The sequence below is a fragment of the Formica exsecta genome, unplaced genomic scaffold (assembly GCF_003651465.1).
Source record: "Formica exsecta isolate Colony F162 unplaced genomic scaffold, ASM365146v1 scaffold122, whole genome shotgun sequence".
NCBI classification, from domain to species: domain Eukaryota; kingdom Metazoa; phylum Arthropoda; class Insecta; order Hymenoptera; family Formicidae; genus Formica; species Formica exsecta.
The window spans coordinates 1,108,512-1,128,354 of record NW_021848556.1 but is presented as its reverse complement, the minus strand read 5'-3'; the positions used below and the strand labels follow the sequence as shown (position 1 = coordinate 1,128,354).

General features: G+C 39.7%; 1 protein-coding gene across 1 annotated transcript in view; it reads right to left on the bottom strand.

The window, feature by feature from the left end:
- LOC115244628 (polypyrimidine tract-binding protein 1) overlaps positions 1–19,843 on the bottom strand; it is a 251,276-nt gene that overhangs the window by 73,787 nt on the left and 157,646 nt on the right. Inside the window, 1 exon segment of the mRNA XM_029822432.1 lies at positions 16,997–17,146. Coding sequence (XP_029678292.1) covers positions 16,997–17,146 — 150 coding nt within the window.

Here is a 19,843-nt window from a genome sequence, read left to right as displayed (position 1 = left end):
ATTGGAAATTGTGTTTCTCTCATCGAATCGTTGAGAATGAAATGGTACAAGAATTTTCCACAAGAGAGAAAATTAATACGAAAAAAAAGAAACCAATATATAATCCACACATTACTTAATTGATAATTATTATTTAAATAAGCATATTACATATGCGTGTCTGAGAGTTTCTCTACTCAAATATCTTGCCGTTGACGTTGGAAATGTCAATCTCATTAGCAGCCGTAACTTTGTTAATAATTGTTAGGGAGAGACTTGTATTAGATTCTACGTACACATATTTACCCCATCGCTACTCCTACGTTCCCGGTTTTCGAATTTTCGCAGAACTTCAGCTGGTACCATTAGCTAATAACAACAGCAAAATGGAATCCCTATGAGAGTTAATTTCGCTCAAGGAATAACAATGTCGACGACGGTGAAACTATTTTCTTATTTGTCACCGTGTAAAAAGAGACAACGCGAGAACTTCTTCGTTCGTCGAGAGAAAGGAAAAAAATCTTAATGGCATGCAGTCGGTCCGTTGTTTATTTGCGGGCGACAAGAAAAGAAGAGGACAAGACAAAAGAAGAAACGAGTAGAAAACAGCGGCTGGTATAGTGCAGCGGAAATTAAATTATGCACCTGAAAGTACTATTATACGCATGCGTTTCTCTCGAGGGGCAGAAAGTGCAGCCTTCTACACGGCTCAACTCGCCGTCAAAGTCCGATAATGCCTGTTAATTAATTAATCGAACCGTCGAACCTCGCTGCGTGTCTCTGAGGGAGTTTCTCATGTCGGAACTTAATCTTGTGTAACCTGATTGGTAACGAAACTAGCGGAAAGAAGCTCCGGAAACAAATTATTATATTTCAAATTTGATTCAAACGCAGAGATTGAAAGACTGATATAGCATATCGTATAAAATATATACGTTGTGAAAAGGAGAAACAACTACAAATCTATGCAAATCGTAAGTCAAATCCAAAATACCGCCAGCCGGGTTTTGAATTACAAGTGAGTGCGGTATTCACGGCAGTCTAAGCGATTCATCATGATGAAAGGAGAAACGTGATCGCCTAAAAATCGAGTTTCACAAGAGTGCATTCTTTTTTATTTCCTCCATTCGTGTCAGCCTTCGGCGGACGAGAGAGTAAAAATGACAGATTTCGAGAATATTAGAGAGCGAATTCGGGCGACACACAGGGAGCGAGAGGAAGAAACTTACATGATACAGTGCGGTACGATCGGCTTTGCACGACTTCTATGATTCCGTCGACGGCAAAGAGGGATGTTACGAGAGCCGGGAGAGAGGAGGGGAAGTGAAGCGAGGGTGGAAAGCTCCACGAGAAAAGCGGACGAGAGGGTCACCATCCGGGGTTCCTACCAAAGGCTTTTCTGCGGCTTCGATCCCCATTGGCTCGCCACCGACGGATATTTTCCTCTCGTCCCTCTTCGTTTCGGGGGGTAATTCACCACCCTCGTCGTTCTACCTGTCGTCGCGTCCTGCCTCTTGTCGCGCGCCCAGAATTCCAACCTCGTCTCTCTGTCTCTCTCTCTTCCCCCATCCCCGCTCCCGACTCACGGAGATCGCCAAAGTTTTCCATCCGGACTCTTGCCTCGTTCCTTTCAGGTTTCCTCACACGTACTACTTATAGACGATACCACATTTCGGTCTTGTATATCTCTTCCTCTCTTTCTCTATCGGAAAATGATGAAAAACTTTTACGAAACTTTTGCCTTTACATCACAAATTTCCTGTTGTGTTTTCCGACAATCAGTTTTATACGCTATTTTCTCGCGCGCACTGAATTCAGTGTTCTTCTCTTCTTTAACCGTAAATTAATATCTATGATGCATTCTGTAATATATATATATTTTTCATTGTTTAGAATTTTCCGTGGATATTTCATAATACGCTTTTAAACTTTAAAGAGCTGTTCGAATAATATTTATGTATATACAAGTATTGCCACAGTTATTTTTCTCTCGTTTATTGTAAGGAATATAACATTAATTAAAATTTTAATGTAATAACGATAATTAATATTTCCAATATGCGAACGCGCAATAGTAATCCCGTAATCCGTTGTTTCTTTTTGCTTATAATGCATAAATTTATTTCTTCAATTTTGCGATTGAAAATTTATTTATTTAATCCTTTTCTGGAATATTTCTCTATTAATTATCAAAACCGCATAATATATATACTTCCAATTTTTTGTGGCTTTTACATATTGCAGGAATATATGATTCCTCGCAAATCTTATTACTATGCCATTATATTTTTGATAAGATAGAAATATTAAACACAAAAAAAATATTTCAACAGCAGCAAAAGTAGTATTTAATTTTAAGAAAAACAGATTTATGCTGCGACGTATTATACGGAAAAGATTTAAGTATGGCCAGTGGTAATCTCGAATAATATAAAATAAAAACCGTCCGTAAAAAGAAATATGAAAGAAATGAAATGACCCAATATCTCCCTCTATCGTTCGGCAAGTTTGAGCGAAACGGTAGTCAAGTGCGGCCGCAGGCGGATCTGAAAGCTGAGCGATTAAAAACTTGGCCCGTAAAGACGTGGGTCTATCTCGGGTGGTCCGAGGGCCGGCTACATTTGTAAAGCGGCCGCTGGGGATTGGAGAATGTCGTCATTAGCAAACGAGAAAGACCCCAAAGAAGTACGGAACTGTACACGGGAATCGGTCGAAAAAGCGGTCGATCTCTGCAATGGACGCGACACAAACCACTCGAGTCGACCCTTAAACGAAAGAGAGGGACTGAAATACCATCTTAGGCTAATCAAATAGACCACGAGATATTTTTGGAAATTAAAAGGAATAATTCCCTCTAATATGAATTCTTACAAAGTTGTCCTCTCTCGTTATTACAGAATTTTTTTTTTTTTTAACCAGGCTAATCCGCGCTAATTCAAAGTAAAACGTTATCACACGGATATTAAAAATCAATTTTGTCAAAGAAAAAAAGACAAAGGCGAACGAACGAGTTAAACATGCGAATTTTGTAAAATCTAGAAATGTTTCGCGAGCGATCTGGAGAAGAAAAAAATCGCCTAAGGCGATATAGAAAAAAATTATATATATATATACACGCCTATCGTATTCCCTAGTAATTTAATAACCATCGCATTTCGACGAATTTCGCGGCGCGTATTTAATGCGGGTGGCTTAACGCGTTGCAAACCAACGCAAGCCGCGAAAAGCGGGACTGATTATTTTCCCTCGATCAGCTGCAGCTTTCCCATCATTCCGTGTACAAGCATATACATATATAGAGCCGTGAGAGTACGCTAATGAATCGAAAATTTCGACGCAACTCGCCGAACCTGTGCGCAATTATCCGACCGATGCATCTGTAATCCGTCGGCTATTTAGACGTTTCATTATTATCGCCGATGAAAGAGATAAGAGGATTCGTGTACGTGTGTATGTATGCGTAGACAATATTTATTCGGAGTAGTTTCTAATGCATCGGAAAATGCGGAACCCGCGAAAAGAATCTACGGAAAACGCACGTGGCTATTGTCATTATACATGCAACGTGGTTGTCATATAATTAATAACAAAAAAAAATTAATAATAATAACTTTACAATTTTAAAAGAAAAATAGATAAAAGAAAAGAAAAGAAACGTCGATTAAAAATTCAAGTACAAAGATTACGTAGAATCTATCAGATAAATGAAGGTACGAAGAGCAAAGTATGTGCATTTATTATCCACGAGCGGAACGAGCTACGAAGACGTATAGTTTGTGCGAGAAATCGCATAATATCTCCGTAAAATAGCGTCTCGGATCGCGAGAAACTTTCTGAATTAGATCACCCGATTCAATTCTCGGGAGATCTTTCCGTCGAAAAAGACAAGGCTAACGAAGTGCGACATCCGAGAACGTAAATTCTCGTTGATGCGATCCTACATTAATAAGTAAGTCAATCGAGTGTATTTATGTATACGTACACACGCACACGCGCGTGTGATTTTGAAATCGATGCGTGTGGAAAATCTGTCAACGCAATTAAAAATCGACTTTTGTTTATTTCCCTGTATTTTCCCTCGTCATATTTCTCTTCATACTTGTCTTTCTGTACTACACGCGTCGCAAAAATATTTCATTATTATCATTGTACCATTTTTTTCCGAGCGTTTTCTATGCCATGTCGCTAGCTACGCGTCTCTCATGTTTCGTCCAATATTGTTTCGCATCCTCGTGGAAGTACGTCGGCAAAAAATTTCGCGTCTCTCTCTTCTTTCGCGTTTCGTTCGGTCAGAATGGTAGATAGCAGAAAACAGACACGAACAATAGGAGCTCGTTATTGATGGAACGAAGCAACCCGTAGCGTTTGATCCCGAATGCAGGTTGCGCTAATGGTGCTAATGTTCACCGAATCCGTCATGTCGGTACAATAAAGCAGCTCGGTCTCGACTCTCGGTTTTTTTCCCCTCCCTCTTGTTGCAATGCGGAAAATGTGGCGATCACTGTGGAAAGCAACGAATGATGTGTGCGATATCGCTGACGAACAAAACGCGTAAAATCGCATTACACTGCGGAAAGCTTTGAACGATGCAACGTTATTAAATAGTACAATTTATGGAGATATAATGATCGCAACAAAAAATACGGTTGAATTATATCATTTTACATGTATGTGAAATATATATCATATTGTTGTATTTAATCACCTGGTTTTTTCATTTAATAAAAGGAAAAGAGCTCATGATTTTTTAAATTAGCATAGATTATTCAACGTATTTAATTAAATTTTTCATTGCTTAAAGTTAATATTTCCGAAATATTATCAAATCTCTCTCTTTCGAGAAATAATTATATATATCATTGCGCTTGTTGAACAATATTAAAGTTTCATTGTTAAAATCCGAAAAGAGAGATATAGTCGAAAAAGAGAGAGAGAGAGAGAGCGGTGTGAGAACTTGAGGCACAGCTCGATGCATCAGGATCGCTGGAAATAGCTGGCTAACATGGGTTAGTTTTTTCATTTAATAAAAGGAAAAGAGCTCATGATTTTTTAAATTAGCATAGATTATTCAACGTATTTAATTAAATTTTTCATTGCTTAAAGTTAATATTTCCGAAATATTATCAAATCTCTCTCTTTCGAGAAATAATTATATATATCATTGCGCTTGTTGAACAATATTAAAGTTTCATTGTTAAAATCCGAAAAGAGAGATATAGTCGAAAAAGAGAGAGAGAGAGAGCGGTGTGAGAACTTGAGGCACAGCTTGATGCATCAGGATCGCTGGAAATAGCTGGCTAACATGGGTTAATCGGATCCCATCCTGTTTGCGATTGGATTAAAGTAACTCGCTTAAGACCGGAGCCGAGTATAACCCCGGCATTGATCCTGTCGCTTAACCGTGTTACCTTCCACGATGTTGAGACGACGAATTTGTCGTTCGACCGACCGTGCAACGCTCCTCGGCACGCCGGTGCTGTTTCGCGCTCGCAGAGAGAAAAAAAAAATTAAAAAAAAAGGAAAAAAAGAAACAATATTCAATATCTCGATATTAAACTCTTCAACATCCCGCAAAATTTTGCATTCTGCTCCGCGGATCGATAACAGTGTATTAATGCGATTTGCAACACGCGGCACAACTCTTTTCTGAGAAAGTTAATATTCTTTCCAGGAACTTACATATATCCTAGGTAAACGGTGAACGATGCGAAGCTCTAAGGCTGCGAAAAGTTGGCAAACTTCAGTTTCGCAAACAAGTTTCGTAAACTTGGTTCGCGACACTACGTGACACCATCGAATTCGGATAACCGCATTATTACGACTAACGCGAAAAAGCCGATTTCAGCGCGCACCTCCCTCCGGTTTAACTGCCGCGGAAACATCCACGAACGGTCCGCGTCGGGATCGGGGGTAGTCAATCTCGACGAGACTAACTTTTCAATTTTCCCTCCCAACTTTGCGAGGCTGTAGACACGCGTACGTGTTAGTGTACGTGCCCGATCGTGCGAGAGAGAAAGAGAAAGAGGGAAGGGGAGGAAAGAGAGAGGGGAGGGCGTCGCTCAATTTCCTCGCTGACGAGTCAGGCGACTACCTGTAGACGGCTCGATTTATCACGGTCCATAATTGAACGGAAGCAATTTATTAATCGTCCTTGCGCGTCCAGGCGAATCGATAGTATCGCGCCGGACAGAGCGAGAATGCTTCTTCTATTTTAGACTAGTTTAGCTGCCTTTAAGCATTTGGCGTATCTCGAAAAATTTAGCATCTCTTACAAATGGTAAAATACCGGGATCTTAAAAGTGTGTGTAAAAACAATCAATATTTCAGAAAAATTAAAAATATATAGAGAGAAAAATGAAGAAGTTATTAATTCGAATAAATTGCGATTATCGAGGCAATTTTGGGTTAGTATTTCCTTTACGGTCATCAATTTCGTTTTTATCTTGGAGGAATTAACTTCCCTAGATCTCCGAGGTGCTTTCTCATGCAGCACGTAGCCAACAAATTTCTAGTTTGAAAATTTCAAGTTCCAGTCGTATCCCGCTGGATGCATCGCGTCATATTTCCACGCCGTTTTTCTTATTTCATTCCACTATTTACCACGACAACATAGTTACGACGAGTATTTTTCAACGTCCGTTGGTGATATTTTTGCCATGCGCCCCGTACATGTAAGCGAAACCGGCGCGACGCGATCGTACAATAGGAGCTGTTTTCTACAGTAATTGCTCCAATATGTATCATTGCAGGCAATTTACATTAAGAAAGCAATTACTGACAAATTATCAATTGCTATAATTACTGCAGATTGTACGATTACTCGTAAAGTATACGCTACATCTTCTTTTACCATGAGAAATGAGAACAAAAGAAAAACTTGATTAAATACTCAATTCTTTTCCTAATTATTCATAGTATTGTGTGCAAAACGCATCTTATTATTATGTGAAACATACTGCGTACAATTACAACGAGCTGCTATTGTTCTTCACCGGTTCATGAAGTCACGAATAATCGTCAACGCCTCGACGCGCGCGAGTTTCCGCAAAATAAAGGTGTACGCGATTTCGTCAAGTGTCGGGTCTGCGCCTCCCTTTTTTTACGTCGTTCACGAACGTAAAAAGAGGCGCTCTCGCCCGCAATTCCGTCACGAAGAAGTGAGGCCGTCTCACGAACCGTCTGAGTCCAACCCTTCTTTCCGCGGCACGAAGCGGAACGGAACGGAGCGTGGCAATGAAACGTGTTTCCAGAGGCCGGTCGTAAAAGTCTTTAACCCGTTTCGAGAGACGTGACCACTCTTTCTCTCTCTCTCTCTCTCTCTCTCTCTCTTTCTCTAAACGTATATACATTCACGGCTGGAAGTTTCTCGAACGTCCGGCTTTCACGACACGGCCGAATCGCTTTCCCGAATTCGCGAATAGATGTGGCCTGAACGAGAAATTTCCCCTGGAAAAATTCGCGAAAAAGCCAGCCGGAGTTCCCAGCCAGTGCCGAAAAAGGTTTTCATCGATAACTTACGAGGGTAATAGACGATCCTTAAACGAAGAAATTGCGAAGAATAGACGTTACGAAAAAGTATACTGTTAATATCCGCGCGCCATGAATGCGATTTCATCGTTGAAACTGCATTGTCATTAAGTTTGGAGAACATTAAGCGCACTTGACGGGATAATTTCAAGAAAAATCCGTACCGTACCGGACGATGTAATCGAATACCATGACTAACGACGTTCTTTATCGTAAATGAATGGAACATGGGTTTTTACTCTATAATTAAAATTCGTCAACGTCGTATTATCACGTATGACGGCGGCGCGATAACATTACCGCGTTATTATCCTTGTGATGGACAATTAAGAAGAGGCATCGGCAGCCGTCTGCAATTTGTGCGAGAGTCGACTTCGCGGTCTCGGAAAATTGTAGCTTGCAGAGCAGCAGCACGTAAAAAAAAAAAAAGAGGAAATGCATCACGAGAGGCGGTTATCTCATCGCGTTATTGCAGTCGCATATGTCTGTCGACTTTTGCGACCAAGCTAGGCTAAACCCGAGCTTTTTTCGCTACTCGGTGAGGGTTCAACGTGACGTATGCCGGCCGTCGTAAACTTTAAAGGATGCTGCACACGTACGCGGGATGAATTTCTATCTCTCATTCTCGTAACGCACGGAGACGGGAGCGAAGAGATCGGTGAGACGTATTAACGAGGAAACGAGATTAACGTTACGCGCAAATTGGATGTTCAGGAAAAATGGCAATCGCGCGCGGGCACGTGAATTAAAATGCGCGATCGCTAACGTAATCACGAGATTAAACGAGAGTTCGATCGCGGCCGCGGAAGATATTCGGCCAATTATTTCGACGCGTAAATCCATCGAAGATACGACGGATAGCAGCGCATAATCCACGTAAATGCTAGGATTCGTGATTAAAGTTATAGATGAATAAATGGATTATAATTGTGATTTTAATAACTGCACGCATATGGATATATATGTACATATAGAGTGTCCCAAAATCACCATATTTTCTATTAATAACAGATTCTATGGAGTTTCCAATTTGTAGTCGATTTTTCCGTAGCAAAAATGTTGAAAAAATCATTCTTTTGAGAATTTCCAATTTTTTTTCTCATATTTTTGTATAACCAAATCTCAAATTAAAATCCATTAAATTAAATTGAAATTAAATGAAAAATATAGTTTAATTTACAAAAAGACTAATTTGATTTTAAAGACTCTTGTTTCTCAATCGCTTATAATTCGGAAATTATTAATGCCTCGATATATTCGTCAAGAAAAAATCGTCTCCAAATTGACTTTATATACGTTTCTTAAATTTCACGAGAAATTGCGGTATGCACGCATACATATACAAGAATGACGAAGAGATGGTTGCAAAAGAGATGCAAATCATTTTCTACGATATAGAAAAAGGCGGGAGTGGATGGAAATCGTTGTCGCTACCACGTTTTCTCTGCTCGACGAGCTGAATCTTCTTCTCTTCCGCCCTCTTGCCCCCGAGTCTTATGATATCGTGCCGTTACTTCAGCCTTTCCTCTTAGCCCGTAAAATTCCACGAGGTGTACGCATGCTTGCAAAATAGGTACAAGCCGCGCCCTCGAGTCTTTCGACGAGACATTTCTCTCTCATGCAGCTCGTTTTCGAAGAGATAGAAGATGTATTCGACGCAAATTATATATATACACACACACACACACACACACACACACACACATACATACATGTATATCGTATATGAGAAGCCGCGCCCTCGAGTCTTTCGACGAGACATTTCTCTCTCATGCAGCTCGTTTTCGAAGAGATAGAAGATGTATTCGACGCAAATTATATATATATATACACACACACACACACACACATACATACATGTATATCGTATATGAACACGTATAAGTTATATAATTCAAGTGTACGCTCGCTAACTGACAGAGCGATATCTCAGATAGTCATATCTCATCTCCGCGGAATTCACAATGTATAATGCGATCGATGCAAATTATAAATTCTTAATTCGCCGTCTTTCTTTTTACGTACCGGCTATATATTCGTCCGATCTATATTTAGCGTGAAGAATCAAGAACAATCGAATTATTTGAATTTAAAAAGTTGCGTTTTCTTCTTCGTCCGACCGACGTTCTCCCGGATTTTTCCGGAATTTATTCTTGAGTAATAGACGGCACGGATTCCATCAAAGAAAGGAAGAGAGAAAGAAAATTATATTTAAACAAGGGAGAGAGACGATTACGCACAAAAAAAACGAGCGTATCAAAATGTCGTTGACAAATGCAAAAAAGTGGGTCGAGTTTCGAAAAGACGACAAACCGTATTTAGATAACGAATGCGTTGCACGCGACGCCGCCGAGGCGAATCGATAGCTCGACCACGCACTCCATGCATCTGCGCGTATTTGCATAATGGAAATTTCATTTCGATCTAAATACGTACTACCATCGCGACTGGTGGGCGTCAACGATTCAAATATGTTCTTGTTTTCAATGCGGTCGACAAGCACGGGAACCTTCGGATAGTCACTCGAAAATCCGCTAAAGGAAAAGCTTTATCATTTACGTTCGAAACGATAAAGTCGCTCGACAAAATCAATTACGCACGCAAGAATTAGTTTTCAAAAATATTACTCAAAAATAATATTTAACGAAGCCTTATAGAGAGAGAGAGAGAGAGAGAGAGAAAAAGAGAGAAGAAAGAGAGAGCCAATCATTATCGTCGCGCTTTTTCGCAGAGACAAAGAATCATCGCCGACTAATCGACAAGCGACGAAAAATCGTTAATTGGACTCGTGCGGGGGACAAACAGAAGAATTGTCATCACGGAAACGAGAAAGCTCGGGGAAACGAATATGCGGCGCAATAATTAGGAGTAAGTACGCCGCACGCGCACAAAGCAAGAACCGGAGCGGCGACCGACCTCTTTTTTTTTTCCGTCCGTCCGTCCCTTGTTCCTTCCTTCCTTCCTTCCTTCCTCTTTCGTAATTCCTTCCATCATGATCACCGCTTTCGCAATGGGCAACGACTGCTACTAGTATACCGCGGGATATAACTTTAATTGAATTTAAATTGAATTTAAAATATTAATATCGTCGCCAGTTATTACGTTTGCCCGCTCGCGGCGTTATCGTGCTCGCGGCATTCCGCCCTTTACAACTATTTCCACCCCCGTCATCACCCATCCTCTCTGACTCTTCCCTCGTGTGTGCGCTCACTTTTTGCAACCACTTTAAAGGGCGCGTCATTCAGTCGACGAATTAATTAGCCAAAAATTGAAAAGGCGCGTTAATCGTGTAAGTCTTCTTTCCCGTTCGTTTATTCTCGTTTCCTCTCTCTCTCTCTCTCTCTCTCTTTCTCTTCTTAATTAAATTATATACGCGAGATTGCGACCGATGTATCTTTGAAAACGGCACCGCGGTACCTCGCGGATATTTTTCTCGCGCAAGAAACGAGATTCGAGATGAAAGATAAACAGGGACGGAGAGATACTCGTATACGCATGGATACCGAAAACGTTGAGTACATTTTCTGCTTCATCATTCATGTATATTAATTAAATGTGGACCTCGTATCTCGTATTTTATAAATATTATAGGGATCTGCAAGTAAGATTACAAATGAAACATTTAATAGCTCTCTACTAGATTAGTAGGCGTTAGATATCTTTTTTTTTTCCTTTTCCAAGTACGGTCGAATTTAACGCGAATCCAACGTGACAAAGATAACAATAGATTTCGAGAAATTCAGGCCGAGTGATGAGTTCGCAGTGTTTCGAGGACCACGGTCCGCCGAGGATTAAAAGGAGATCCGACTGGGAGGAGAGCGCGTCACTGAAATCCTAGGAGGTTCGGGTATAACAAACGCCAACACTCTCGTATTTGGATACCCTATAGCTAGGGCACGTTGCTTTTGTAGATCGAACACCGGCGCGAAAGTCGAAGAGGCAACCCTAAGGGCGAAAACCGAGCAAACACAACGACGGCGACGAATGGAAAGCTTTGGCCGGACAGCGCTCTCGAGGATTAAACAAAACACGGCAGAAATACATTTCTAATGCCGGAGGGATAGTTGATCGATAGCTGTTTTCTTTTTTTTTCCCTCCCCTCACCCCCTCCCTCACCCTTTAACTTGAGGGCCGCGCCCTACGTCGGACATCCGACACGAAGAGGCGCGGCCCCCACGGATACTCGCCCCCGTTAATTAAAACGGAGATAAAAACAAAGAAATCAAACTCGTCGAACGTGTCTGACTGACTGATATTTGCGCGAGATTGAAGCCGGACGGTGGATTTTCGGCGAAAAAGCATCCTAATAACGGATTCAACAGCGTGAGAAAAATCGTCGGTGAGATAGAAAAATCCGCGTTGCTCGATATTTGACCGACGGATAAACTGGATTGTTTTTCAATGATCTGGTAACGCATATCGCTCAAGATATGCGCTATATTTATGTAATTAGGAGTACACAAATATTTGTATTATATTATTCTTGGATATAATTAAAAATATAGATTATATTGAGTAAAAAAATTACTTTAAAATATATCATAATTTATGGTAGATTCTTAAAATGCAAGATAATAAGAAAAACGATAGGTTTTCCGAGTTTCTGCGAGCGATCTGACGTTTCTTTTATCAGTTTCAAAGCCCGAGGAAAATTTCATCGCGTTGAATGACGTGGAAGATGCGCAAGCGAGAGGGGCGGCGGAGCAGGAGTTTGCGGGATCGGACAAAGAGCCCGTTCCGGTAACCAACTTAACCGGAAACTTCGAATCAAAGCAAACACGGAGAAAGTGCCCGCGGGGGTCAGCCCGGGTCGGGACCGGGCCGGTTCATCGTGAAACTCGATTTATTACCGCGGCGTAATGCACGTGCGCTTCTCTCGTCCTTGTCCTCCACCCCGTCGGTCTCTGTTTGCGTGTAATTGGGAAGCTTAAGCCCGGGTGTACGATAATAACGCGAGTTTCCCCACGTGATCGAGTTACTTTGGGATCGTCTTGACCGCCGCGGGCAGACGCGTCGCCGGAAATGGACGAAGGGGAGGCGAATCGTGATTCCTGCACGCGGGTCTAACAAGTGCCGCGGGTGGCTAGGAAATTGCGTTCGCCAAACACAGAACGTTTCTGCGATTTGCCGTAATTTGTAGCTGGGAAAACCTCCTCTCGACCGTGGCTAGGCTAATGCTTACAACTGCTGTCCATAATTTACTGTTCATTATGATTGTAATATTCTCGCTTATTATGGCGGTAAATCGCATCACTATCGCGTTTTATCATTCGCCAGTCAAATTAATTCTCACTTATGGATTCTCGGGAATGCGTTTCAGATAAAATAAAATCAGTTTTTTTTCTATATGCTTTTGTTTCTTGACATAATTTATACAGGCAATTTCCGACGTTCAAACATATTCAATATGTAACAGACGTTACGGGATACTAAGCAAAGATTTTGTGCAAACGACAGTACGACATCGTCATCGTTGTGACCGAAAATCGCTCGATCCTCGATAAAACCGCGCTCTCTTTCGTAAGGATTTGAAGAAAATCACCGAACGAGTTGGCTTTTGGCAAACCGTCGAGGCTTTGCTGACGCGATCCCGAACGAGATTATGCGAATGCGTTTAATGCTCGTATATCCCTCTCCCTCTCACCCTCGATACTGACTCTAATATGGTGGTGTACGTACAACAGGTATGATAATGCGAGCAGAGCCGTGCGCGCCATCGTTTATATACCCAGACAGGGATTAAAGTAATGCATCGATGCACCGGTTTGCCGCATTGAGCCAAATGAGGAGATTTAACCTTCTCGTGCAAATTACAAACGCATTAGTGACGCCCATGGGATTCCCGGGTGCAAGCACAGGATTCTACAGCGTATCTTCGAATATTATCATTCGTCGCGAGTGCAAAATTATTTCCTACTAATTGTTTGGTATATTTCTCTGACGCGGTAAAAAGCGTAAAAATCGGCATCGCCATTTTTGCAAGGATGGCAACGTTAACGTCATTCACTCAATGCGACAAGCGGGTCAGACAGGCGGGACAGACAGGCGGGTAATTTTTTGTGCCCCGTGAATAATATCCGATACTGTGCCACGATGATCCAATTTTTGCCGAGGTCGCCCACGAAATAGAGATATTCTCCGAGAATTAAGGCGCAAGGCTCATATAATGATGTTAAGCAGACATTCCTTTGAAGGAATTCCGTATCCGCTTATGGCACAGTCATTTAATGGATTCCAAATAGAACGCTTCGCCCATTGCGTATCTCGGGCACAGCGCATGTTGCAATTAACCACGCTGATTAGGCAATGCGCTTTGAAGCAACATGCCCACGATGAAAGGTTCATACACTCTCTTCCATAATATCGCTGATTTTATACCCAAAGGAAATTTCAAATTTCTCGAAATGCAATCGAAATAGCGGAAATTGCTAATACGATAGGATCATATAGAAATCTAATTAGCGGAATAAGATTTCACTTAATAAAGCTTATATTATTTACATAATTGTATTATTATTTGATTATTTTTTCTTTTTTTATATGTTTTTATATATCTAGTTATATTATTTTGTGGTATTTTTTCCATATATATTTGAAAAAGAATTTATTTTCTCTTTAAAAATATAATTTACGAGCAATTAAATAGCTTAAATAGAGCAATATAATTTTAGAGCAATTAAAATAGCTTCATTAAGCAGAAAATTCAAAACATCTATTTTAACGAGCATAAAAAATATATATAATATTTTCTATATAATATATTAAGAAATTTAGAGAGAAGCATATTGAAACAAAGTTTCGCCCACCAGCCATATTTCGTTAATAAAAACAATTACTTTAAAGCAAGATTAGAAGTAGCATCGATCATTCATCGACGTAACGAGCTAACTTTTGACTAAAACAATGCTGCAACTTACTTAGCGAGAGGATCGGACGAAGAATATGATCGAATCAGAAGTAGAGGAGGATGGTTAAGGGACTAAAACGAACCGTAAGAGTATTCGAAACCGAAGCGCGGCCATCAAATACGCATTCGGGGGATTTACAAGTTATTCAAATATTCCCCGCCCGCGGTAAGCTACGATGAATACTCGGTGTTCCAATTTAATCCCCTTCGAAACCCGTCCGTCCTCAAATCACATCCTCGTCGTTCGTGGCCGACCCTCCCTCTCTTCTCATTTCCCCTCTCCGTTCCGAACGATTCGCCATTAATTCGCTCAGTCGCATCGGAAAAATTTTCGAGCTGTCGGAGAACTGTCGGTACGAAAAATAGTCTGAAATAATTTGCGGCAAAGCGGATTTCTCAGCATACCGACAATAAACTCGAACGAATTATTGGTCGGTCTGACTAAAAAAAAAAACAAACATATATTGAGCGAGATTAAAAAAATACATTATAATTAGATCCCATATCATATTTAAACGTAATTATTCAGCAGTAAAATCAATGAAATATTCCATTTTTGCTTGATATTTGCTAAATGTGCACGTGTGTTTAAATTAAACAAACCCTTTTCTATGTACAAATGACTTGCTTTATGATATTTTTTCACTCACATGAAATATTAAAACATTGTATGTATTTGGCTGTATTTAAACACACGTTATTTAAAACACAGTTATTAATTCCTGAAGTATTAAAAATACGCGAATTTGAATTTTTAGCGCATTTTAAAAGCGCGAATATGTATTGCTTTGTTACTACTGCAGGCTATCCACATTATTCGAAATGTGGAACAACGTATGCACAGCTGGCCTATTTTTGCAATCTGTGCATACATTGCTGAGAATAATCATTGCCACAGAAAGTCGCGGAATTTTATTGTGGCGATGCGTTGAATGTGCGTTAGTTCATTGTTTTTGTATGAAATCCTATATTTCAAGGACAAAAACAGCATGGCATGGAAAAAACGATGCAGAAAAATGATTTATTTGACAGAGAAACGACATTTAATCAAAATCTTTTCGAGATAAAAGTCGTCTTTAAATTCTTTTAAAAAAATTGCATGCATATATACATAAAAATAAATACGCAAGCAAATCGTCGTCTACGATACGTCATTTATTGGCAAGGTAAAAAATATTCTTGTTTCCACTCTTGTTCGCGAACACTCGCGCCGATAACACCGCAGTATCGGCGTACTTTGCATAGAAATATCCATGTAAATGCATAGATAAAAATACTGGATTATCTAAATATATATATTTGTAAGACCACTTACTGCGTTTATCGCGGTTACATCGCATACAGGCACAATGTCACGAAACGGATGTTTTTATTTGAATACGCGGTCGTTACCGACGATGCGTATATCGCAAAACCACGCGGAGCTTTATGAAGCGACGTTAAACCTCCTGGCGAGTATTGTCACACGTGCAAGCGCGGAATTAATGTCGTCAAAGTGAATTGATATTTTGATCACGCAGGCCAGAACGGTGTCCGGATAAACGTAATTTCGTTTGCGCATAATTGAACACACACCGGTCGAGAGATCGCGGATGGATCGGTTCGTAAAACTAACTCGATCGTACAGTTTGCCAGACAGTTATGGCAAAAAATTGCTCCAAATTTTCTGCTGTATCTATCCTTGTCCGACAATAATACGCATTAAAATTGATACAAAGCAGATGACAATTAAAAATGTGAAAATTACGCCACAAAAATGTAATTTATCTCTCCCCTTTACTGGAAGATCTCTTTTTATATACGAAGAAATGCTTTTAAAAATATTTATATTAACAAAATATATATTTTCAAAATCTATGGAAATAAAGGAAAGATTTCGTTTTGCAAGCCCTTACAATCAAGGTGAGCGAGAGTCTGTAAATGCGTTTAAACGGCGCATCTATGGCGGATTACACGAGAACGGGACGAGCTCTGGTAACGTTGCTCGATAAACCGAGACTGGATTCGATAGAACGGCTCTCTCTCGTCGTACGAAATAATAGCACCGTGATGCGTGTAGCGTCACGAACGAGCGTCGAGAGGAAGACCGAGCTGCCGGGAGGTAGGTAGATCGAATCAGGAGGGCGGACTGGTCAGAGTTGACGAGGACGACGATATCGAGGGCTCGTATTTTCATCGGGTATCTTTTGTCGCGGCGCCGAGCGCGCGGGTAATAACGGATAATAATGCTTAAACGGACGATCGTCGACTCGATTCGATCACGTATATCGGCGATTCGATTGTCTCCGCAAAATGCGTCATGCACGCGACATAAATGCACTCTCATCTCTATCCTGCGTGGCGACTAGTAACGAGAACACACGGCACGTAAAACGGCGTCGTTTGCATGCTAAAAGTTTTCGCGATCGAATTACAAGAATATAATCCGCGAATGGAATATTTTTTATTTAACTATGCACATCCGCTGTGTTAATTGTTTGTTCTCTTATGCCGCTATTCACAATTTTCGGCAATCATATACGCATTTTTTCACAAACCAATATAGTAATTATAAAGACTCTTGCGTAATTAATTTAGACTTACTTGATTCTTGCCCTTGAGAACGAGGACATTGGTGACGCGGCCGAAGGGCAGACCCAGATGGATGATTTCGGCCTCTGACACCTCGTTAGGTATGTTCCTGATATGAATGACTCTGGAAGGTTTGCCGCTGTGACTCTTGTCGAGCTTAACCTGGAACAAAAAGAATGAATCCCTCGTGAGTCGTCGGATAAAGCGAGCTGAGAACTTAATGTCTTGTCATAAATATATAGCCCATAGAAAAAAAAAGGAGGAAAAAGATACAAATAGTCTCATAAATAAGAAAAAATGTTAGAATCGTGTTATATCTAAGAAACTAATCTTGTTTCTGCCAGTTTCTGAATCTAATTCGATATATAACACGGTCCCAGCAAACTCAAATATGGTTAAAGTTTAATGGAAAAGTTTTTATGGAAAAGAAAATAAATAGAAAAGAGAATCAATTTTACATTTATTTTAAAAATAACCAATGTTTATTTAATGCTTATGTTAATTTACGAAAACAACTAGAATAATTATTTTATAAAATATGAACGAATTTAAGAGACACATAAGCTCGTAATAAAAAAATAAATATAAAACAAGTACAAATTCGTCATAATAATATTCTTTTAAATATTTTACGCATCGTATAATGAGGAAAATAATTATTTTGATTACGCGTGACATCTCTCTAACGCGAGAACTGTATGTTCGAATTATTTATTTTTGATTTGTAAAATTAACTATCATAAATATTTCAGATATAGAATTATAAAATTAATATATAATTATATAAAATTTATACATATACACAAATAAAAATTATTATATTAACCTTAATATATATTATTACATTAATCATTTATAAAGAGTAAGAGAAAAAAGAAAAAATAATTTTTACCTAGATATTCTTATTTTCTATTTCATATACGATTTTATGTCCATCTCTAAAATTAATTCGCAAGAAATAAATTCCAGTAGAAAAAAGACAACTGGCGAAACTTTCAATCAATCGTTTTCGCGAGAAAAGGAGAGGGATTTTATTGAATTCTCGGCCGTTTACATTATTCCATATGCGGTGGGACGAAGTCGAAGAAAGCGCGCGCCTAAGATATATATTTATATATATCTCTGAAGATATATATATATATACATCTTCAATTCTTATGTATGCGCGTGTATACACTTAAGTCGAAACTCTCGTGCCGCCGGGGGCGGAGTTTTCAATCACGTCTCTATCTAGTCGAACTCAGTCGAGAGCCCGGCGCTTCCTCCTCTTCCTCGCTTCCGAAAAGAACCTCCAAAACCCATCTCTGTGTCGGCTTCGTCGTTGAGGTTTTCCTCGCCATTCCGTGGCTCTCTTAGGAACGTCGCTGAGGTTTAGTCGGGCTTAACTGATCGGAAAACGCGCTTCTTACCGGGTTAAGGAAGATGGATATTTCAGAGCTCCATCCTTAATCCCCCCTCGCCTCTTTCACGTCCCACGGAACGAGGTTCGAAAGAATGACAGATATTTTTATTTGAGCGTGTCAATCGATATGAAGCGGAGGGGAAGGAAAATAAGAGAGATGGATAATTAAAAACGCTGCGTGGATTATTAATTATTGGCAGATAATTGATGTAATTAATCCGGTTAATTAATTAATCGCGCAAATGAGTTTACAGCACTGTGGAAAATATAAATATACAACGACAAAATGTATGTATGATAAATGGGAATCAAATCAATTTTCAAAATACATATGCGGAATAATATTATATAATGAATGTAGTAGAAATATAAAGCACAGAAACGGAAATGCTATTTTTCTAGAACGTATTCATTTACTAGTATTATCTAGCGTATTTATTAGTATTATTACTGTATTTATTTATTAAATAAATATCCGGTGATTTTAGAGTATATAAAACACATTTGTTTGAACACATAACGGGAGTATGAAGTGAGAGTTAAACACGGTTTATTTTCTCTTTCATAAATACCGGAAGATAGCCGGCATTAATTAACTCAAAGTATAAGAGGAAGACCGAGGTGATTCTCGACTGTCCACGAATGAATTAAAAATCAACTATTGCCGACGTCCCTTTATGTCCACCTCAATTTTCCAAGCGTGACGTGATGTGACGTCTATGTCGTCGCTTTAATCTCGCTTGTACGAACTGTCGCAACGGCAACAACGGCGACGACGACGACGACTACAACAATGAAATCGGATTACAAACGAGTTGGCGTGCCGTATGCCGTAATAAGACGGATTCCATGACGAGGCGATAAAGCGTTTCTAGCTCAACAGGTCAAAGCCGCGACAGAGTGGCACGACTTCCTTTTTAAATGCTCAAACCAATATAAAGGAAAGGATTATATGAAATTTTCACCTCAATCTTATACTTTATGTATAAATTATCGTTGATTATATCTTACAGATTTTATGTATAACAAATAAAAAATAATGTATAAAATGTATAATAATGTATGAAAAAATTAATCAAATAAATTATGGTTGTCGATCCAAAAATACTTCTTTAATTTTTTTGATTAATCTTTTCTCGAAATTTCCGTCGAACAAAAAAAAAAACGGAACTCGAATATAGCAAAATTCTAAATGTTCTTTTATTTCCTACGTTTATATATTCACGGTTATAACATGAAAGTTACAAAAGATGTAACAGAGGAACGGCGAGCCAAGATGAAAGCGTTAACCGCAATGTCGGAGGAATCGATTCTAAACGCGAAACAAGACACTTCACCGACGACGCGAAGAATTCCATGGAAGGGTCCGGAGAGAGCATGACACGAGTGGATGTCGATCCCGGAAGAAGGATCTTAATTGCTCGGTGTTTCTTCGCCGCGCGCGAAGGAACGCGCCG